Below are 24,643 nucleotides of genomic sequence, written 5' to 3' on the forward strand. Positions count from 1 at the left end.
TGTTCTCCCCGTGACCCCCCACACCATGTGTACTAAACATAATACCCCTCAATGACCTTTTCCCTCCCTCCCCACCCACCCTCCCACACCCCTCCCCTTTGTTAACCACCAGTTCATTCCTGGAGTCTCTGAGTCCGCTACCATTTTGTTCCTTCAGTTTTGCTTCATTGTTTTACTTCACAAATGAGGGAAATCATATGGCATTTGTCTTTCTCCACCTGCCTTATTTCACTGAGCATAATGTCCTCCAGCTCCATCCATGTTGTTGCAAATGGTAGGATTTGTTTCTTATGGCTGAATAGTAATCCATTGTGTATATGTGTCACATCTTCTTTATCCATTCATCTACTGATGGACACTTAGGTTGCTTCCATATCTTGGCTGTTGTAAAAAGTGCTGCGATAAACAGAGGGGTGCATATGTTTTTTTGAATCTGAGAAGTTGTATTCTTTGGGTAAATTCCAAGGAGTGGGATTCCCAGGTCAAATGGTATTTCTATTTTTAGTTTTTTGAGGAACCTCCATATTGCTTTCCACAATGGTTGAACTAGCTTACATTCCCACCAGCAGTGTAGGAGGGTTCCCCTTTCTCCACATCCTTGCCAGTATTTGTTGTTCTTAGTTTTTTCGATGCTGGCCATCCTTATTGGTGTGAGGTGATAACTCACTGTGATTTTAATTTGCATTTCCCTGATGATTAGTGATGTGGAGCATCTTTTCATGTGCTGTTGGCCATCTGAATTTCTTCTTTGGAGAATTTTCTCTTCATATCCTCTGCCCATTTTTTAATTGAGTTATTTGCTTTTTGGTTGTTGAGGCATGTGCGTTCTTTATGTATTTTGGATGTTAACCCCTTGTCAGATATGTCATCTACAAATATATTCTCCCATACTATAGGATGCCTTTTTGTTCTATTGATGGTGTCCTTTGCTGTACAGAAGCTTTTTAGTTTGATGTAGTCCCATGTGTTCATTTTTGCTTTTGTTTCCCTTGCTGAAACGAGATGTGTTCAGGAAGAAGTTGTTCATGTTTATATTCAGGAGGTTTTTGCCTGTGTTTTCTTCTAAGAGGTTTATGGTTTCATGACTTATATTCAGGTCTTTGATCCATTTTGACTTTACTTTTGTGTATGGGATTAAACAATAATCCAGATTCATTCTCTTGCATGTAGCTGTCCAGTTTTGGCAACACCAGTTGTTGAAGGGGCTATCATTTTCCCATTGTATGTCCCTAGGTCCTTTATCATATATTAATGGACCATATATGGTTGGGTTTATATCTGGGCTCTCTAGTCTGTTCCATTGGTCTATTGTTCTGTTCTTGTACCAGTGCCAAATTGTCTTGATTACTGTGGCTTTGTAGTAGAGCCTTAAGTTGGGGAGCATAATCCCCCCGGCTTTATTCTGGATTGCTCTGGCTATTCAGGGTCTTTTGTGCTTCCATATGAATTTTAGAATGATTTTCTCTAGTTCATTGAAGAATGCTGTTGGTATTTTAATAGGCATTGCATTGAATCTGTAGATTGCTTTAGGCAGGATGGCCATTTTGACTATTAATTCTTCCTATCCATGAGCATGGGATGTGTTTCCATTTATTGGTATCTTCTTTAATGTCTCTCATGAGTGTCTTGTAGTTTTTGGGGTATAGGTCTTTCACTTCCTTGGTTAGGTTTATTCCTAGGTATTCTTTTTGATGCAATTGTGAATGGTATTTTTTTTCTGATTTCTCTTTCTGCTAGTTCATTAGTATATAGGAATGCAACAGATTTTTGTGTATCCACTGTTGATCTTTTGATACCCACTATGATGTTATATGTCTTTGGATATATTTGATTAATTGCTGCTTTGAGTCTGTATTTAATGAATGTACATAAATGGTACTCCCCTATATATAGAGAGAAAATTCCTTGTTTCTGACTGCTGAGTGGAATTCTCTGTAGATAGTTACCACAGCTTGCTTACTGTATGCCTATTTTGCTCCTGACTCACTACTATTGAGAATATTGCAAAGAGTATCCTAGTTACAGGTCTTTTACTGAACTTGTATGTCATTTTTTTTCTGTGGTTTATTCCTAGAACTGGAATTTCTGGACCTAGAGAAAGTGCATGCATGGTTTTACCAACTATTGCCAAATTGCTTTTCAGAAAAGTTATCTCATTTTATATTCTTTCTTACGAATATATGAGGGTGTCTCCTTATATCCCTACCAACTTTTGGTATTACCTATCTAATTTTTGTGAGTTAATGGACATCAAGGGGTATATCATTATTGTTTTAATTTGTATTTCTCTGATTATTAATAAATTTAGACATCTTCATAAATTTTCTTACCATTTGGGTTTTCTCTTCTGTGAACTGCCTGTTTATATCTTTGTCCACTTGTCTGTTGGAATTCTTATTTTTTTTAAGTTAATTTGCTTATTTCTTTTTTATAATGAATGTTAATGGATTTTAATTGACTTTTTGCTGTAAATGCTATTGTAGTTAACTGTTATTTTTATCTTAAAAGGGAGAAAAGCTGTAGAAATACTTTCAAAGTCATAATAAAGTTAATTTTTGTTTTTAGTCCAGATGTCAGAGCATTTCTTCAAATGGACAGTCCAAAACATCAGTCAGATCCATCTGAAGATGAGGATGAAAGAAGTATCCAGAAGGTAGTAAGAGGGATTGTATATTTTTAACAGAAAAAATATCATTCCTCAAAGATGAAATTATTGGCAACTTCAGGACATTTACTTAAAATGATAAAATTTCATCCACTATAGATTTTCTGCTCTGTAGAATACATAAAAAATAAGTGTGGACACCTCAGAATGAGTACTTTTTGTATAAAAAGTGATATGTTAGAGTTTAAAAATAGAAGTATTACCCATCTTATTTCCAACCAAACCCAGTAATTTTTATCATTTTAGTGATATTCTTTCTAATCTTAATATACAGGGATTTTAATGATCTAATTTTAGTTATATAGTATATACAGTTTTATATTCTGTCTTTCTTCACTTTACATCTTATTTTTTGATCAGTGTATCTTCAGCAGCACCAGCATACTTGAAACTATTTTGAATTTTGGCCAGTAAGAAGGACCTTTTCAGCCAGAATATTACATCTCCCTTCCTCTGCATTATCAGGTTTTATATGTAGAACAAATACACTTGTGCCGGTTGATGTCAACTAACTTTTGTTCTTGTAGGTTATGCATATAATCAATATGTATTCCAAATAAAGAATAGGATATTATTTTTGAAATAGATTGTAATAAATAAGTATAATAAGCTTGTGGCTTATTATGAAAATATTTTCAACATTTACCTTGGAAAGCTGTGTGGGAAAAGTAAATTACAATAATTTAACCCAAATATTATAGAGCAATTAAAATTATACTGAAAATGTTATATAAATATAATACCTTTATAATTAAAATTTGATATAACTTGTTAAATATATATGAAAATCAGAAGTGGTGGATTGGTGTACATTTTTGTTTTTATAATGTCTTTTGACTTTGTCATGGTTCTGTTTTTGTGATTTAAAAGATGATATTATGAGTTGGAACATTACTATCCCACAGATAAACTCTTCATATTCCCTTTCTGGTGACTACTGGATAGGAGTATTTTTCTTCTCTGATACCCCAAGAGGATTCTCAGTTAAGAGAACAGATTTAACTTTTTGTTTCTGACATGGTTGCTCCTAGGATAATGTAAGGGAATATTTTTAATTTATTTCTGTGTAGCTTATCACAAAAGAAACAATGAACTGGGAAAACATTTGTAATAAATAAGGCATAAAAAGGAATAACATCTATGTAAAAAGCTAATACAAATGGATCATTAGAAATAATGATATTTAAGATCCCAGTAGAAAAAAGGAAAAGGGTCATGAAAAAGTACTCTTAGTCAACAAATACATGGAGATGTTCAACCTTGATGCCAAAAGCAAGTACAGTTTTTAAATGAGAGATTTTTTTTCCTTTACCTAATAAACAAAAATGTAGAGTAAATAAAATACTGTCTTAGTATTGGTTAATCTACATGGGTACCCTGGGGCTCTACTGGTGGTGGTATAATTTTATGCCATTCTTTTGGAGAGCAGTTTAGCAATAGGTATCAAACATGAAAATATTCAAGTCACTTAGGAGTTGATGCAAATGAAATAATCCTTCACATGAAAAAAACAAGGTATATATTTAAATATGACTTACCTGAAAAAATAGAATCAGCTTTTATGTTCATCAACCACATAGCATTTGTCCCCACATATTGTGTACCTGAAAAATATTTTTGAAGATAGTATTTTAAGTTTTGATATACTATTAAGTGAAATCAGGGTAAAAAATTGTATATGCATATTCATGTAATGTGATTCCAGTCAGGTTTTATAAGTTACACAAAAACAATATGAAATTGCTGTAAATATTTGTAAAATCATCTGTTGGTAAGGTTATGGATTTTAAAAAAATGTCTTGTCCCTAATACTTGCCATCCTTTCCAACTACAAGTATATGTTTTTAATTGGAAAAGGTGAAACTATTCAAAAATATTTTAAAGAATAAAATCTATGCAACTGTAATTTTCCGGTTGAGACTATAAGTTTAGGTCATTAAAAAAATGTCTTGCCTTGCCTTGCTTATAAGACACAACTGGTTTTGAAGAACCAAACTGAGACAGATTCCTGGGTTCTGGCTTCTGTTCTGCCAGTTTTGGCTTTAAATCTGAATTTTATTTCCTTTTTCTTTCTTCATCCATAAAATCTGAAACTTGGACTAGGATCTCTTGCAGTTTAAAATACTGATAAAAAGAATCTCTACCAAAAAATGGGAAGGAACCATACTTCATCTTACTGTTGTAACTATTTATTAAGGACTTTTAAGTAGATAATGAAATGAAGTTAATAGCCAGAAGATACCTTAGAGGGCATCTGGACCTCTATCGCCTTATTTATAGAGACAAAAATAGAGGCTGAGATGTCAAGAAAATTAAGCTCTTGATTAGTGTTCATTCTGGTAATAAATTATACCTCAACCTCAGTGTAGTAATCAGATATAATCTTTAAAAATAGTGGGTACAGTAAAAAGTTATCTAATTGTATTTCCCAATAATTTTTATTAATATTTCAGAAATGTGCTCCTTAGCAAAGTCCTTGTGAAATAAAATCTTACTACATAGTAATATAATTCGGGGAACAAGCTGTCCTTTTGTTTAATCCACACTTAATTCTCTTCCCTCATCTATATAAGAAAAGGTTTTTTAATGAAAAAGTGTTCCAGTTTTCTGCGCATTCATTAAAAGAGTAAGTGTATTGAAATAACAACTTAGTTTAGACTATGTTAACAGATTCTATGGAGCACTATAATATTTAAGCATAAAAGATTACTCCATGTTAAAATTAATGCTACCACAGGATCTCATTTAACAAACCAGAGCATTGATACATTTTTTTGTCTTGTGCTAGGTTGTATGGTTCCTTACATTTCTATCTTCTGGGGATTGAAAATTTATTACATGAAGATTTTTCATATAAAGATATTGGTAGGAAATAAATTTGATTTGTAACTAAGAAGCTGGTGCTGATATTTTATAACAAATGTGCTGCAGAACTTTTGCCCTTTATTTTACAGAATAGTTTGTATTCTGGAGATTGCTATTAAGTTTCAAATGTACTTAAGTGGAAATATATATGACACACGTCTCTAGTAAGAAATTGCTTAGATGAAATTTTTTAGGTCTGAGTAACCTAGCATTTTTAAGAGCCTACTTTTTTTTTTTATTAAGGTGTCATTGATATATACTCTTACGAAGGTTTCACATGGAAAACAGTGTGGTTACTACGTTCACCCATATTATCAAGTACCCCCCATACCCCATTGAAGTCACTGTCCATTAGTATAGTAAGATGCCACAGAGTCACTACTTGTTTAAGAGCCTACTTCTTAGCTATAGCTTATATGAAGTATAATTATACAGTGCTCTAGTAAAAGTATGCATGTCTGAGACATCTATAACTGATTTTAATTTTCTGAATATGTAAAGAATTTCAAAGAGAATTTACATGAAGCAGAATTCACTTATATTTAGCTTTTATAAAAAAGTGCTCATTGACTCAATAACAGGATCACTAGAATAGTCTGTTGGGAATTTGAGTTAAATTTCTAGCTAATTATTAATGAATTTAAATCTTTTATTAATTAAACTGCTTTATGGCATACTAGGTGAGTAAAGATTTGCTTGTAAGCAAACACAAGGGATTAAATTTACTTAAGTGTTGTGAAGAGAAAAGCCTATCTAAAATTTTGATTCTGTCACAAAAGTGGAATTAGAAAAGCACTCATTTTGTACATGTTTGCTTTAGAAATATCTTTGTCTCCTATCAAACTAAAATTTGCAGTCCAGCATTTGCAGTCTTCATCATACTATCATTTCCTGTCTTTAATAAGCTATTATTTGAAAAATTGAAAAACAGGCATTTTAACCAGCTTTTTAAACATAAAAATGATCCCTCTTAAATTGTGATTTCAATACCCACTTCCAAGGAGCTTCCCCAGTTTCATTGGCAACTTTGAGCTTGATTTCTTCCTTTTCTTACAACTGCTCTTGAAATTTATCATAAAAATTACTTTGTTTATATTGATTATATATGTTTCCAAGTAAGTTTATGCACTTATTAAGAATTAGAACTTTAGATTTCTGTAACATGGCAATACATCCCAGTCTTTAGTATAGTTATGTATATTTTATTTCAAAACCGTTGACTGATAACCTTTGAAGCTTCAATAAGAATAATTTTTTTTCCCCCATCCCAACAGCTACACTCTACCTCACAGAACATCAACCTGGGACCATCTGGAAATCCTCAGTAGGTTTAATTTGGTTCAAACAATCCTTTAACTAAATTCTAAGAAGATTTTGTGTATGTGTGAATGTGCAGATATACATAATTATGCCAGTTTAACTGGAGGCCTATGAAAAATAACTGGTTACAGTAAATACAGTATTGTATGCTTGCCTGGTTTATTCCTCTAGCTTTGCATTGCTTTAGGAGAGCTCTCAGGAGTTTTTCATCAACAAATTGTTAATTGGGTTTTGTTGTTTTGCCATTGTCACTTTTCTGGGTGTCTTTTGATGTGTTTCTGGAAAATCAGACCGCATTTCCTATGGGACCTTAAGTCCTGGGAGATACTTGGGAGGTGTTCTGACTAAAATGTCAGTGCAGGTCTAACTGATATTCTCCTGGTGCTCAGCATTATGGATGCAACCCTACTTGTTAGCCAACATGTTCCAGAGATGTCATGATGGACACTAGCATATTAAAGATGATTAAACTTTGTCCGTTCTCTCCTGTAGTCCCACATTTATTTGAACACAGAGGAAACACTTTGAGGAACACCAGGAGCAACAGAAATAAACTTCATCTTGAGTGTCAACTCCAGCATTTCATTAGAAGTGAATACCTAGAACACTGAATACAAAGGATTCCAAGGCCACTTCTTGACTCAGTTTGAGGAGTGCCCTGCCAGATTAGTGATAGCTGCCATGGACTGGGAGAGGAATATAGTGTTGCTATCCTTACTTGTAACTATTTCGTACAGTCTTACCAGTTAATTCTAAAGTCATCTATCTTTTATCCTAGGACATTACATTTCCCTTACTCTTTCGGACTACTTAGAGAGTGAATGTAGACAGAAAAGAGAAATGGTCCAAGGACTGAGTCCTGGGACACATCAGCATTATAGTAAGTTCAGGGAGTAGCCAATAAAAATGAAGGGTAGTAAGATAGGAAAAAAATTAGGTGAATAAAGTTTCTCAGGGACAGAGTAATTTACTAAGTTAATGTTGCTGATAAGGTAAGTAAAGTGATGGTGGAGAATTGACTGGATTTAATAAGTCATTGGTGACCTTTATAAGCAGTTTCAGTGGTGTGGTGGGTACAAGACCCTGATAGGAAAGGGTTCGTGAGAGAACTAGAGGAGAGGATAGCAGGTGTAGACTGTCAGTTTAGGCAACTTGAGGAGTTTTGCTGCAAAGGAAAGCAGAGAAATGGGATAGTAACTGGGAGAGTATTTTGGTTTTGAGCATTCTTTTCTGTCATCATAACATTGAGTTGGTAAGGCAGCACAAAAACAGAAATTTACTTTAAGTTAGAGTTCATCACCAACAGTTAACAGTGGGGCCTTGGTCATGACCTCAGCCAGACTGTTTACTGTGTTTGAAGGATTTGCATGACTTTTCATGATTGCATTTGTTTAAAAAATTATTTCAGTATCTCAGCATATCATTAGAGAACACATAACTAATCCAAAGAGCAGGTTCTTGAAGAAGAACAACTAAGCTTAGTTAAGTATTTATCTCCCTGATCTTTACCTGTTATTATTTGACCTAGATCTGATGTTACTGTCATGTTTGAATTGACTGTTTCCTTTGATAATGAATTGAAGGAAATTTAAAATCTAAATAGAGTCATTCTTTTCTCCCTAGAACATACAACTTAGGAATTCAGACTATGTTGACAGTAACAGCTCTTCAGGCTGCTTAAGCTCAACTTTCTACTGCTGTGTGCTTTTGCCTACATACAGCCAATGCTGTTTTTACCTGATAAGTTAATATAAATAAAAGGAAAATCTTAGTATTCCCTTTGGCTTCTCTACTCTTAGCTGTTATACATTACCACCTATGAGAATGAGCAGAGAGGTTTTTTATCTGTAATGTACAATAAGTGATAATAATATGCAAAACACCATGATGACTTTATCTCCATCAGAAATTTTTCTCAGTGACTTTGCTAGGTGTTCCAGTAACTTCCTTTTCCAAAGAATTACCAGATATGATAGTCTTTGGGATATGTCAGTAATTTATATAGCTGTTCAGTTTCTTCATTAATAACATTGGTAAGGTTTATAGCTGATAAAATTGGTTTACATACAAGCTATGTTGAGTTCAAAACAAAAATATATATATAAATTTATATATTCTTTTCTCTCAGTGAGTGTATTATTGAATCCTTCTTAAGCAGAACTTAATGAGGCTTAAATAAAGCTAAAAAATGCCTTATTTAATCAGAAAGTAGATATTATTACTATTTATTATTACCTGTTTTATATTAAAAATGAGATGCTACCAGTGTGAAAGCTGGAGTCATCATGCTGTGTTTTATACCCATTTACTTATTAAAGAGTGAGGTGCTAAGAAATGTTTAAAAGTTAACATCTTTCCAATTTCTATGGGTCTAATTCTTGTCAATGTTCATTTATAACAGTGCTAAACCATCAGACTTTGATTTCCTGAAAGTTATTGGAAAAGGCAGCTTTGGCAAGGTAAGAGTGTTTTTATTTTATCATTCAGTGAATAAGTACTTAAGGAAAACATGCTGTGTATGTTCAAGGCCACAGGGCTCATTAGTATAAAGGACATGGTATGAAGATGCTTTGTTTGCCTTCTGAGTACAAACAGTATAATTAGGGAGATAAGGCATCTACTCAAATTCTGACATAAAATTTATTTGTTTAACATATTTTTTTGAGTACATACTATGTATCAAGCACCATGCTAGGCCTTGGTTAGATATTAAACAAAATTGACATAGTTATTACTACCTTTGCAGTGCTTACAACTCAGTGGAGGAAACAGCAAATTAAAAATATGCAAATAAATAATTACAAGCAGTAATGGGACTAAGAAGAAAATGAAGAATAAAGTGAAATGACAGGACAGTAGGCAGTGAAGGGGAATCCCTGCTTAGATGGCTTCTTTGAAGAGGTATTCTTTAAGATGAGGCCGGAAAGACAAAAAATAACAGTTGGGGAAGGCAAAGACTGTATAAAGACCCTGCTTCTTTTCTCTCAGATGAATCATATAACTTCACAGTGTAGTCATACTGAGGAGGGAGGATCATTTAAGGCCAGAAGTGTCATAGATGGAATTATCACAATCATCATGTACATTTAAGTACTCTTTTGTATTATATTCCAATCTGTAGTAAAAATAAATACGTGGTGTGGGAGGGTCATGGAGAAGACAGTGTAGCACAGAGAAGGCAAATAGTGAATCTGTGGCATCTTACTACACTGATGGACAGTGACTACAATGGGGTATGGGGGGGGACTCAATTATATGGGTGAATGTAGTAACCACATTATTTTTTCATGTGAAACCTTCGTAAGAGTGTATATCAATAATACCTTAATAAAAAAATGTGTGTTTAATTATAGTTTGCTATATTCATAGCTTTCAGTATCTCTAGTTTGTTATTCTGAGTTCCCCTGATTCCAGAAACTGACCATACAATTAAACCCATGTGTTTATTAATTCAGCAAATACATATTGACCACCTGCTACATGCTGGACATTGTACTAGTACAGACAATGGAAAGTTAGAAATGGATCCTCCTCTCTCAATGCTCACCATTTGTTAGGATGTTAGAGATGATCTGTCATTAAAAACAAAAACCACTATCTTTTGGAAACTTCATGTTTAGATCTAGAGTCTACTAGGAAGTGGTCTTGCATATAATATGAGGTGTAGGGTCGCAGTTTATTTTTTTCCCTATTGATATCGAACTGATCCCACACACAGTTTATAGAAAAGACTCTTCTATCCACACTAATCTGCAGGATAAGCATCATTGTCCATGTATGTATAGGCCTGCTTCTAGATTTTATGTTTTATATTCTGTTGTGAGATTTTATATTTTGTTTCATTGATGACTTTGTCCTTGTACCAGTACCACATTGTCATGACAAAGGTAGCTTAACACCCAACAGTACAAGTCCTCTCTACTTGTTCTTTTTCAGGAGGCTTTTCTTAGCCCTTTGCATATCTGTATGAATTTAAGAATTAGCATAAATCATAACTTCACAGTGTAGTCATACTGAGGAGGGAGGATCATTTAAGGCCAGAAGTGTCATAGATGGAATTATTACAATCATCATGTACATTCAAGTACGCTTTTGCACTATACTCCAATCTGTAGTAAAAATAAATATGTGGTGTGGGGGTGTCATGGAGAAGACAAGTGTAGCACATGTCAGTTTCCATGAAATTCGGTTGTATTTTGATTGGAATTGCATTGAATCTGTAGATCAGTTTGGGAAGAATGGTCATATTTACATTATTGAGTCTTCCAATCCATGACCATGGTATATCCCTTTGTTAATTTTTTAGTTCATCTACAATTTTTCTCAGTAATATTTTATAGTATTCTGTATAGAATTTTTACATATCTTTAATTAGATTTAATCCTGTATGTTTCTTTTTTTATGCTGTAGAAAGCTGTTATTAATTATTCAAGCTGAATATATATATATATATATATATATATATGTATCACCTATGACATTTTCGTTCTTCTAGCTATAAATCCAACAAAAATGCATGCACATATGCACTAGGAAAGGCATATGCCAGAATATTCATAACATCATTATTTATAAACAATTTAAATGTCAAAGAACAGTGGAGTAAATTGTGCAATGGCAGTATTCTGCACAACAGTAAAAAAAAGAATATAAGTGTGTATTGCATAATTTAGAGGGAAAGAAGTCAGAGACAACTTTATGTGCTTTTAATTATTCTACTAATACATTTTGTTAAAATTATAAAAAAAGCAGAACTTGTTTACTGCCAGTGGTTACATTTGAGGAAGTCAGGGATGAGTAATTTCTGGAGTGGTAATAAAAGGGGGCTTCAGTCTACCTATAGTGTTTTATTTTTTGACCTGGATAGTTGTTTGCATAGTGTGTTCATTTTGTAATAACTTACTGAGCTGTAATAATTTGTGAGTTTTTCTATATATGTTATATTTAATAAAATTTTTTAAATCTTGGAGAGTGGTTAGAAACTAACAAAGTGCAATAAAATAAAGCAGAATACACAAAAAGAAGGAAAAACAAACAAATGCAAATTCACAATGCATTTGAATATAGCAATACATATATAATAAAGTAAAATAAATAATGGCAGTCTAATATTTATTCTAAACACTTTTCCAGTGAGTGCTCTTGGTTCTCCCCTTTCCATTTCTCCATTTGTTTTATAACCATCTGTTCTCCAGATCTGCCAATGTACTGAAAAATGCCTACTTGAAGGGAATCAGTACCTCCTAATTGCCTCAGTCTTTGAATTGTTTTCTCAGATTGTACTTGAAGATGAATAATTAAAAAAGAGAAGGAAGGGTCAGTCACATCAGAGGTGTCAAGAAGAGGAAAAATGTAAGAAAGAACGAATGTTAACCAAGTCATATACTGTAGAGAACAAAAGAATGGGAAATGATGAAAATGCCAGCAGTTGAGCACAGGACATTTTCGCCTTGAAGACTCAGTTTTGATTCCACCTTTCTGAATAACAAACATTTAAAAAAATTAATAGACTTCATTTTTTAGAACAGTTTTAGATTTACAGAAAAATTGAGTAAAGAGAAAATGCAGAAATTTCAGATAATTCTCAAACCATTCTCCACTGCACACACAATTTGCCTTATTAACATCTTACATTAATATGATACATTTGATACAATTAATAAACCAATATTGGTACATTATTATTGACTAAAGTCAGTTGTTTATACAGATTTCCTTACTTTTTACCTAATGTCCTTTTGTATTCTAGGATCTCATCCACAATTCCACATTAAATTTGATTATCATGTCTCCTTAATCTCCTCTTAGCTGTGACAGTTTCTCAAACTTTTCCTTGTTTTTGAGCACCTCACTGGTTTTGAGAAGTACTGGTTAGATACAATGAAGTTACCTCCCTATTGGAATTTGATGTTTTTCTCATGATGAGATGGGTTATAGGTTTTGGCTAGGAAGGCCACAGATATACTAGAAATTAAGATGCCACAGTGTCACGAATTGCTGTCAGATCATCTCAAAAAGCTTTTGAACATGTAATTTTATTGTTACACAACTTGTGCATCCATTAAAATTATTTGCAACCCCTTAAATTTTGAATCCCGTAAAATTATTTGCAAAACCTTGAGTATGTCTACCTTTTTGGGGGGGCAAGATCCCCTAAGCTTCCTCAGACCCTTGAAAGCGTCTGCATACAACCCAGCCCATCTTAAAAAATCAGCTATACGTGGTGCTTTCCCTGAACTCTTCTGAATTTGAAACCTATAAGAGAAACCTAAATGGTAAAACAAAAATGCATTTTGATGGCCTAGAAACCATATCCTCCTTTTTTGTGTGTGTAATCATGAAATACATAGCCTCAATATTTGTCAGGGCTGGTACACACACATGCACAAAGATCTCAAGCAGTATATTTTGGCACTTAAATTTAGTGGAAATCTCAACCATCAGTACATTAAATGACATGTGGTACCTGGCTATTCAAATGACCAACATCTTTTTTTGTTTTATTAAAATATTTAAGGAAAAGTAAAATTATAGAAATAAATTCAGTAGTTAACAATTTTCAAAATAAAAATACTATATTGTCTAGGTCCCTTTGACTTTCTTTTGTAAAATTAAACTATTGACAATTGAATTATTCCTATGACAATATTGAATAATATGCACAATCTTTAACACAACAGGTTCTTCTTGCAAAACGGAAACTGGATGGAAAATTTTATGCTGTCAAGGTGTTACAGAAAAAAATAGTTCTGAACAGAAAAGAGGTAAAATAGCTTTGTTTTTCCTGTACTCATTTTCTCAACTAACAGAGGTGTTCTCTGCTGTATAATACACATTGATCCTTTACCTTTTTTTTTAACAGCAAAAACATATTATGGCTGAACGTAATGTGCTCTTGAAAAATGTGAAACATCCATTTTTGGTCGGATTACATTATTCTTTCCAAACAACTGAAAAGCTGTATTTTGTTCTGGATTTTGTTAATGGAGGAGAGGTGAGTTTTATAACTAGTTTTCTAATGTATGTTTGGAAAAAATGGAATAAAGTCAAAAATTTTCTTTTCCTTATCAGTTTTTGGAAGGATAGTCCAGCATTAGCAGATATTTGTGGAGTGGCAACAGTATATAAGGTGCTGGCTAATAAGCATAATGCAAGATGTGGAGAAGTATAACACAAAGCTCTTCTCTTAAGCAGCTGAATGGTATAGGTGGGAAGGTTCATAAAAGAACCCTGTTATGAAGATACAGATCTCACGGATAGTTTTGTCTCTGAGCTATGTAGCAAGAATAATAAACTGAAACATTAGAATGATTTATAACATTTAATTGCTGTTTCAATATTTGTATGCTATACATACTATTCCAGCCTGTCTTTTTCTAAAATGTGTAAACTATTAATCAGGTGAGATAATCCTCTAATAAAGAGTTCTGTGGTGAGGTCTGTTTGGAAATGTTTCATGTTATATCCCATTGGTGATTAACAGTGTTTCTTGGTTATTCACAGTACATTTCAGCATGTTAAAGACTTTGAGAAGTGTTGCCTTAAAAAAAACAAGGATTTCTTTAAAAAAAATTTTTTTTACCATACAGTCCCCTTTTTTGTTTGAACCAGATCTATTAATAATATTCTAAAAAACTCTGAATCAGAGGGATATTGAAATATATTTTGGAAAATGCTGCTATTATGATAATTACAGTAATTGCTAACATATGCAGTATACTTAATGTGCCCAGTACTGACTCTTTGTACATGTTATTTTATCATCACAACAATCATTGTATAAAACAAAGAAACTGAGGCAAAGCAAAGGTAAGTAACTTACTCAAGTTATAAGGTTAGTAAGTACTGGAACCAGGAATTGACCTCTGGCTGTCTGATTCCAGCATCTAGGGAGCTGACCATCCTGTATTCCTCTGCTTCTCAATCTTCCCACCTTTCTGATTTGTTTGATGTCCGATCTGTGAATGTCTCTTTAAAGTTATTTTAACTCGTAGATTTTGTCACATCTTTACAAAAGGATCTTCTGTCCCTTAATCCCAGAGCAAAAAGAGGGAGAAATAATTATTTCAACCTTAACTGTAGAATAAAGGAACTAGAAGAAAGATGATCAGGCATATCTAGATCATTCTAGAGGAAGATCATAAAAATAATCATTATTCAACCCCCTAAATCTATGACACAAATGCCTTATGACTCTTCAGTGTAGAAGCAAGATTATGAACCCCCCAGACACCCCAATTCAGAGATACAGATCGACCCGGACCCACATTGTTCCTACCTTGAATATTATCATTTTATTTTGTGTGTGTGTTAGTGCTAACATATAATGGTAATTTATTGAGGGCCTGGTAATTTATAATTATTTTACATGCATTATTTCAATTAATGGTCACAAATTTTTGAGGTAAGCACTTTTATGCCCATTTTATAGGTAGAGATGTTAAGGCTCAGAGAGGTTAAGTAACTTTCTCAGTGTCACAATGCTTTAAGTGTCAGGCCCTGGATTTAACCTAGACATAAGAACCACTCTGTCTTGGAAATACCATGTGAGGCATCTAACTGCAGATGATATCCTCCTGCAAGTTACCTACTTTGCATTTTCCTTGTGCTGTTTTAGGACTTTGCTTCTGAGCCCTATTTATATAGTGACCACCCATCAACTGAGTGGCAAAAGTGGAAAGAATTGGGCTTGTCTTCTAAAAGATACACTTGGCTAAAATAATGGGGAAAAAAAGCAAATGAAATAGATAGAATTTTGGGGTGTGGGGGGGATTGAATGGGGAGTTGGTAGAAGAGGAATAAAGATGAGAAAGGAGAGAGAGAAGGGAAGTATGATGTCATTCTGTGTTTCCTATAATTATTACTTTTATTTCCTCCCCCAATATTCATACTTAGATTTTATACTTGACATGATTTAACCTTGATATTTATTTTTGTATATTCAGATCTGTTTTGGATCCAGGTAGAATATAAGCAAATAAGTTTTATGATACTAGATATACAAATAAGCCTTTCTGAGCCTCAGCTTGCTCATTAATTCCCTATCGCAGAGTAGTTGGGTGAATTATAATATAAACATATAAAGTTCTTAGCATAGTGCCTTTGATTTAATAAACAGTCATTGTTAGCTATTATTAATGAATGTTCAGATTTTCATTTTTGGTAGTTTTCATTACAGTTATATTGGACATATGTGATCAGGAGACCAGTGAATAGAATATTTTAATAGTGTAAGCTATTGTAAGTCAATAAGAGCAGTGATGGGGTAAAAAGGATTTTTTAAATTTTAGTATTCCAGAAATAACTAAAAGATTATTTATTGGTTAGATACAGGGGGTAAGGATAAAGGAGCAGTATGGTTGAATCCCAGGTCAGCCCCATTTGTCTACTCTGTGAGGATTTGTTGTGGTTGATCATCACTATAACCTTTCAGAAGAGGTTACAAAAATTTTGAGGGGTAACCTTTGAAAATCAGAGAAGTTAAATGAATTGCGCCCAGAAAAAGAGAAGAACCAGTATTTAAACCTAGGTCTGATCAGCTCTAAAGTCTGACTCTGCTGTAGCTTGCTGCCTCCCATGGCTTAGAGGGCTGGGTGGAAAGTGATTATCATTAAAAGAGAGAAGCAGCAATAAGTATGTAAGAGAGGACGGATGCTCTGTTTTAGACAAGTTGAAATTGTTGTCTTGTGAAATATTCAAGAAAGAGCAGCAGGCAAGCAGGTTTTTGCAGAAGTTCCAAACAGTGGTCTGAGCTGGGAACATCCACATGAGAGACATCAACATGGAGGTGAAAGTTAAAATGATGAATTTGGTTACCAGGGCAGAGTGTCTAGAGAAAGAATCATGGTAGAGAAAATGAGGACAGAAACCTTGTTAATCCCTGCAGCATAAGGGATCAGAAAAGAATGAGGATGGAACTCTCTAAGGTAGAAGGAGACCTAAGAAGGAGCGATCATTATCTTAGAAGCCAGGGGACTTAGAGTAAGGACCTAGCACAAACTTCACCCAGGCAGGTAACCTAATGATTAAAGGACAGGCTGTAAGAAATAAGTTAAGAACTCAGAAGTTTAAGAAATGAACTGGAGAGTCCAGCTGCTGCTCAGCTCCATCCATTTGCTACCACATTGAAATTTAGGCTTAATAATGCAGAGTTTTTTCCCCTGAAGAAACCAAAACTATGAATTTTTACCAAAAAATTTCCCCATTTGTAAATGTTACAAATTAATGTACATTTTTCTAAACACAGTATTTGGCTCAAACAAATTAAATCTGTAGGTTATATATGATCTTCCAGCGCTAGTTTCCAGTCTCTGAATAGTGCTTTTTTTTCCCCTCCAAATGAAAGAACAATCAAAAAAGGCCCAGTTAGATAACTATATGGCAATGTCAAGATCATTGATCTTCATTGATAACTTTTTCCAGAGTGCATTGTCTAGGGTGGTGACTGTCACACTGAGGATTGAGGAGTAAATGGGAGATGAGTACGTTAGCAAGGGCAAATAAAAAAAGATGCATGGTTGAATAGAGAGAATGGTTACTAGATGAGGGACACAGATAATGAAGAGTCACAGTTCTATGCTTGGTTGCATTTTTATCTCATGTTCAAAGTAAAAAAATAAATCCTATTTTTGTATTAATAAAATATATTTGTTTCATTTTATGTGTGGATGATCTTAATATTCATTTCCATTTTATAGCTGTTTTTTCACTTACAAAGAGAACGGTCCTTTCCTGAACACAGAGCTAGGTTTTATGCTGCTGAAATTGCCAGTGCATTGGGTTACTTGCACGCAATCAAAATAGTGTACAGGTAAATTTAAAAAATATTATTTGTAAAAATGTCTTTTTATTATTTTCTTTCAGTTAATATTCATTTTTGTTTTTCTTTCCCTTTTTATTTGATAGAGACTTGAAACCAGAAAATATTCTTTTGGATTCAGTAGTAAGTATTATCTTTTATAAACCTATTTATTAGTTCTCAATTTTTGTTGTCATTATGCTTAGTGAAAAAAGTCAGCTTCAAAGATTCCGTCGTACATAATTCTGTACAACATTCTTAGAACTATAGAGGTGGAGACCAGTGGTTGCAAGGGGCAGGGACCAAGGGAATAGGAGAGTGCAAGGATAAGGGATAGCAGGAGGGAGTTCCTTTGTTCCTTTGGGATGATGGGCAGTTCCCTATCTTGATTATGGTGGTAATTACATGAATCTATAGATCTTCATTGCATAAAACTACACATACATACACACAAATGATGCATGCAAAAGAATAATAAAAACTGAATAAAGTTCATAAAGTCTAGTTAACAGTATTGTACCTATGTCAGTTTCCTAATTTTGACATCTTATTATAGTTGTATAAGGCGTCAGCATTGGGGGAAGCTGGGTGAGGAGTACATGGAACTCTCTGTACTGTTTTCTCAGTTTCCTGTGGGTTTAAAATTATTTCAAAGTAAAATGCTTTTAAAAACTGTCATTTTATGTCTATGCTTTGTTTTATCTTACTCCTGTATTTGTCAGGGACATGTTGTCTTAACAGATTTCGGGCTTTGTAAAGAAGGAATAGCTATTTCTGACACCACCACCACATTTTGTGGGACACCAGAGGTAAGAAATATGGTTCATTTGTCATTTATATAATCATGTATAAAATGCAATAAGTGAATCACAGATTTCATGTATAAAATTTGAAGTAAAAAATGTAGAATAAAAACTACCATTTCAGCTTTCAGCCAGTTAGAAACACATGATAATCAGACCTTTTGAGCATTTAAAGTTAATTAGTAATTGGTATTTTTAACCATGATGGTGAGATACCACAGATAATCCAACAGATATAAATTAGGCTTATTTGTCTTTAATGCTGAAGTTTACTTTGGACTTCTTTAAGCATTTCATAATATTTCTAGTCTTTAAAGAAAAATCACAAAGCAGTGATGAAAATGTCCTAAAATTATTATGTTTGTAACTCTGTAAATTTATTAGTAACTGTTGTACACTTTAAATGAATGAACTGCGTGGTATGCAAACATCTCAGTAAAATTTTTTTTTAATAAGCTAAAGTAACTATGGCAAAATATTGACATTACCTACATGTAGGTGACAACTTTGTTTCTATTATATTTTTTTATTTTTTCTATATGGTTAAAATATTTTATAATCATATTGTTTTTTTAACGTAAGAAAATAAAGCAGTTAATATTGGGGGGGTGGTCACAAATTAGAATTTATTAACCATAACATCCCGTTGTCTAATCATGCTAGCTAGCAGAAAATGTATTTTTGAGACAGTAATAATCATCTTTACAATTTGTTAAAGCCTTGTTATTCTTACTACACACACACACACACACACACACACACACACACTTCAAATTGTCCTAATTTTAATATATTTATAAAAGCAATCTCAGGTGCCAGATAGTATTTCATTGTTATTATAGAATATTCCAAATACCATGTTGAAAATATGTGATAAAAAGGCTCACACAAGACTTCTAATCAAGATCACAAACTTAATTAAAAGTATCTGTAAATAACAATTCTTACTTTGAAATTGTATTTTTTTCCCTTTCTCTAATCTAACCCTAGCTCCTGCATATATAGTTGACCTTTGAACAACATGGGTTTGAATTGTGTGGGTCTGTTTATATGCTGATTTTTTTTCCATAAATATATTTGAAGATTTTGTACAGATTTCTGCTAATTTGAAAAAACTCGCAGATGAACCATGTGGCCTAGAAATATTGAAAATTTTAAGGAAAAGTTAGGTATGTTATGAATACAGGAAGTATATGTAGATACTGGTCTATTGTATCATTTACAACCATAAAATCAAATAGTAGGCTATTTATAGTTAAGTTTTGGGGGAGTCAGAAGTTATGCGTGGATTTTTCGGCTGCACCAGAAGGGTCAGTGTTCCTAACCCCCACATTGCTCAAGGGTCAACTGTATTTGTAACTGTTCTGTTTTGGTTTATGTATGAAGAAATACTTTTTGTGACTGTATGTTGATATCATAGTTAACATAATCTTTAAGTCCCATAGTTTTTAGCAAGGGAACACAAGTGTTTTTGGTCATCTAAATCGAAGTGTGACCAGAAGTTATTAAACCCTTTCTGTTTTGCTTTTTCTTTGGACCATATAAAAAAGCTTAAGAAATTATTTCCTTATCTCATAATGGGAAGAGAAAATGCATATTTTTGGGCTTTAGAATTCAAATTCACTATATTATATATGTGAAGTGATGACTTTAAATACTTTATAGATTAGAATGTAAATAGCCATCTAATAACTTACACAACTTCTCTAGTAATAGAGAATTACTATTGTGATTCTCTAATAAAAATGAAGTTCATTCTTTTTTCTTTCACCGAAAGGAAAATGAATTCATTGTAATTGCCACATTAAGAATTCTTTCTTCAAGAGAAACATTTTTGAGTAATGGCTAGACAAATTTCTAAACCAAATTAATCTTGTGAAAGACTTCCTCCCCCCAGATATCTACTTTACATATTTAGGATTACAGATCCTACATTTCCTGTTCTCTTCTATTTGTCTCAACTGCATCACACTTTCTGGGGGGAATTGCTTGAATATGTGTACTTTGAAAGGTGTCCCAATTGATTTTGAAGTGTACTTCAAAACCACTGGTATAGGATGGGAATACCCAAACAATTAAAAATCTAGATTATGTGTTTTTAATGTGATGGTAGCAGTATTTGTTAAATTTCTCAATTATTCCTAAATTTTGTCTCGAGTTGTTTAAGTTGCTTTAATATTTAATCTTTTCTGTAGTACCTTGCACCTGAAGTAATCAGAAAACAGCCTTATGATAATACTGTGGATTGGTGGTGCCTTGGTGCTGTTTTGTATGAAATGCTGTATGGATTGGTATGTATTTCTACTATTTCATTATTATTACAATATATTATAATTGAGTTTTCTTTCTTCTCTCTTTCAGTAATCTCATGGACTCTTAGAAACACTAACAGAACAGTAGTAACCTGGTTAATGAATCCAAAACCACATTAGAGATATGCACAAAAAGAACAATTTTTCATTTTTTTAATAGTTTTTAACATAGTTATTTCTTGGTCATACTAATCACTATTTCAGATATTCTCTTCCCACTTGCATTTTTTAGAGACACCTAGTTATAACATTAAATTTATCTACTTTTATTCAGTTTACTTCAGTCATCTTGCCTGATTTCAAGAAGATGGAAAGAAAAATTATTTTTATCAAGAGATAATGCTTTGGTTTTTGCCTTGTATTTTATTTTTATAGAATTTACTTAATGGTGCAGTACACTGGTGCTGCACTTTTTCTACCACTGAGAACCCTCTATTCTCTTCACTATAAAAGCCATGTCTTGAAGATTTCATTGGGAAAAAAATGATGTCTACTATGTAATCAGTTTCCTCAGTTTGTATTAATTAAATACACATAAGGCCAAGCAGAGTTTCTGATTAACATGAATAAGTTGTTTTACTGCATTGAGTTAATAACATTCTACCCAAAAGCAAACAGTTTAGGCCTTCTATCTAGCTTACATATCCTTATAAAAATAATATGTTTTTTCTCTAGGTTTTTGAAATTCTCAGAATAGTTTCTAGACTCCCTTTGTGGTCCCAGGAGTGTCACACAGCCTTATGCTGGGAACCATGCACTCATGCTCCATGCTGCTGTTCACACTAGGCTGAATACTACCATCAGCTGAGACTTGAGCTGGGGCTCGTTTTTTAATTATGCTTTTTGTTGTGTATTTGTATTTCTCCAGAAAACTGGGGAACTCTGTGAAATTCAGCATATGTTTGCGTTATGGTGGTCTCTTAGAGAGATTAATTCCTATGACATCAGCACTATCTTCTCTTTGCCCTGGACTGTTAAACAGATCTGGTTTTCTGGTTATGCTAGTGACTTAGAACATTCAGTGACCACTTTAAACCTTATTTTCTTTAAATGCCTGGTATTTGCCTTCCCAGTACTTCCAAATCCTTTGAATTTCTTTAGAGGACTTTGAAAGTAAAAAATATTATGATTGTATATAAAATATAATTGATTCAGAAGGGAACATTTGACTCATCTGCTTCATTAATAAGACTATTACAAAATAAAGTTAGCTATTAAAAAGTAAAGAATAAAGTACTTCTTTCCTATTTAAAATAAGAAAAATAAGGCTGTAACTCTCTTAAATATAGAAATTAGTTTTACCTTAAAACGTTTTTTAAATTTTTTATTAAGTTCTTATTGATATACACCCTTATGAAGGTTTCACATGAAAAAACAATGTGGTTACTACATTTACCCATATTATCAAGTCCCCACCCATACCCCAATGCAGTCACTGTCCATCAGTGTAGTAAGATGCCACAGATTCACTATTTGCCTTCTCTGTGCTACACTGTTTTCCCTATGAACCCTCACACCATGTGTACTAAACACAATACCCCTCAATCCCTGCTCCCTTCACCCTCCCTCCTCCCTCCCACACTCCTCCTCTTTGGTAACGGCTATTCCTTTCTTGGAGTCTGTGAGTCTGCTGCTGTTTTGTTCCTTCAGTTTTACTTTGTTGTTATACTCCACAAATGAGGGAAATCATTTGGCACTTCTCTTTCTCCACTTGGCTTATTTCACTGAGCATAATATCCTCCAGCTCCATCCATGTTGTTGCAAATGGTAGGATGTTTCTTTCTTATGGCTGAATAGTATTCCATTGTGTATATGTACCACATCTTCTTTATCCATCCATCTACAGATGGACACTTAGGTTGCTTCCATTTCTTGGCTATTGTAAATAGTGCTGCAATAAACATAGTGGTGTATATGTCTTTTTGAATCTGAGAAGTTGTATTCTTTGGGTAAATTCCAAGGAATAGGATTCCCAGGTCAAATGGTATTTCTATTTTTAGTTTTTGAGGAACCTCCATATTGCTTTCCACAATGGTTGAACTAGTTTACATTCCCACCAGCAGTGTAGGAGGGTTCCCCTTTCTCCGCATCCCTGCATTTGTTGTTCTTAGTCTCGATGCTGGCCATCCTTACTGGTGTGAGGTGATATCTCATTGTGGTTTTAGTTTGCATTTGCCCGATGATTAGTGATGTGGAGCATTTTTTCATGTGTCTGTTGGCCATCTAAATTTCTTCTTTGGAGAACTGTCTCTTCATGTCCTCTGCCAATTTTTTAATCGAAGGAGTTGCTTTGGAGGAGCACTGGTTTTTACTGAGGCTTACTCCTGGGTATGGTGTGGCAGCAGTCACATTGAGGGGATGCCAGTACTGACTGAGGCTGCCATCTGTGGTGGGGCACCTGCTGGGGCAGGTCTGGAGGAGAACACGGGTGGAATGAGCAGTACTTGCAAGGAAAGTGTCAAAACCAACTCCCACTGCAAGGCCATTGAGGCTGAAGGATGGCAAGAAAAATGGTGCCTGCCAACACTTTTGTTCCCAGAAGAAAGTTCCTACAGATCTCTGCCACTCTAGCACACACCCTAAAATTAGTAAGTCCCCTTCACACATAACCCAAGTGCTTCTGATGCTGGATCTGGAGTAAGTGATAGATACAGTGCACTGGCCCTGTAAAAATGAGGTCTGTTTCCTGTAGCCCTCTGGCTCCTGGAGTTAAGCCTGTGATTTTTTAAAGCCAGGCATCATGGGGGCTCATTTTCTTGGTGCAGATCCCTGGGGCTGAGGGTGCCCAATATGGGGCCTGATTGCTTTGCTCCTCAGAAAGGGCCTCTGCGCCTGTGACATCCTTCTTGCTTGTGGGTCACCACACCTGTGGCTTGGTTCCTGACTGCATCTCTGCCCTTCCTACCCTTCTTAATGTGGGTTGTTTTTTAGATCTTTAGCAATAGAAGAACTGTTCTGCTAGTTTTTAGATTCTTTCCAGAGTGAGCTGCATGGTTTTTGGTTGCAGCCTTGATGTGTCTGTGAGGAGGTGAGTGCAGGATTCTCCTCCTCTTCTCAAGCTCTGACAGTAGGATTTTAATTCTGCAGAGTACACCCATAAGGCTGTCACTGCCACAAGTACTTGGGAAGGAGCGCTATCTTCAAAGGTTTCTATCTCTACTAGAAATCTGTTTTAGTTAGTTTATTCCAAAGTCTCAAGAAATTACTTAATGTTTGATCTGTGTTGAATCTCTGTTTCCAATAATTCTATTATCATGCCTATGATGAGGTTGGTGGTTATTTTCTCTCGAACAGATACTTTTACAAGTTTTCTGCAGTTTGTACCTCTCTGCAAGGTATTATTGAACAGACTGTCCCTAATTTGTTTAATGGTCATGTATTAAGCCCTGCATTGCACTAGAATTTTAAATCTCTTCATTGGAAGCTACCCTGAAGATGTACCTATACCCAAAAAGGACTGTGCATTTCTACAACTGTCTAGGTTCAGACTGCAACCTGTATAGCAAGGCCAAATCCAACATACTTTAATGCCATTTTCACATATATCACGTAATACTAACTTTAGTTTCCTTTTTTTTTGTCAGCCTCCTTTTTATTGCCGAGACGTTGCTGAAATGTATGACAATATTCTTCACAAGCCCCTACATTTGAGGCCAGGAGTGAGCCTCACAGCCTGGTCCATTCTGGAAGAACTCCTAGAAAAAGACAGGCAAAACCGACTTGGTGCCAAAGAAGACTTTGTATGTACATCTTTCCTAGTATCCATTTTATTTAAGCTTACTTAAAATTTGAAGATAAATCCTTATTTTATGTGATATTTAATTAGAAGAATATAGCTTTTAAATAGCACTGTGAAAAAGAATCATACTTGTCTCAACAG

General features: G+C 34.1%; 1 protein-coding gene across 3 annotated transcripts in view; it reads left to right on the forward strand.

Annotated features, from left to right (window-relative positions):
- Positions 1-24,643, forward strand: part of SGK3 (serum/glucocorticoid regulated kinase family member 3) — a 137,705-nt gene that overhangs the window by 104,891 nt on the left and 8,171 nt on the right. For all 3 annotated transcript variants that reach the window (XM_036998072.2, XM_017677326.3, XM_073229608.1), the window contains 10 exons: positions 2,566-2,653; positions 6,805-6,854; positions 9,252-9,309; positions 13,531-13,614; positions 13,713-13,844; positions 17,548-17,660; positions 17,756-17,792; positions 18,371-18,457; positions 20,647-20,742; positions 24,348-24,503. In XM_036998072.2, the coding sequence (XP_036853967.2) occupies positions 2,566-2,653; positions 6,805-6,854; positions 9,252-9,309; positions 13,531-13,614; positions 13,713-13,844; positions 17,548-17,660; positions 17,756-17,792; positions 18,371-18,457; positions 20,647-20,742; positions 24,348-24,503 (901 nt within the window). The remainder of the gene's footprint in view (positions 1-2,565; positions 2,654-6,804; positions 6,855-9,251; positions 9,310-13,530; positions 13,615-13,712; positions 13,845-17,547; positions 17,661-17,755; positions 17,793-18,370; positions 18,458-20,646; positions 20,743-24,347; positions 24,504-24,643) is intronic.

This window comes from Manis javanica, chromosome 2 (assembly GCF_040802235.1).
Source record: "Manis javanica isolate MJ-LG chromosome 2, MJ_LKY, whole genome shotgun sequence".
Lineage (NCBI taxonomy): Eukaryota > Metazoa > Chordata > Mammalia > Pholidota > Manidae > Manis > Manis javanica.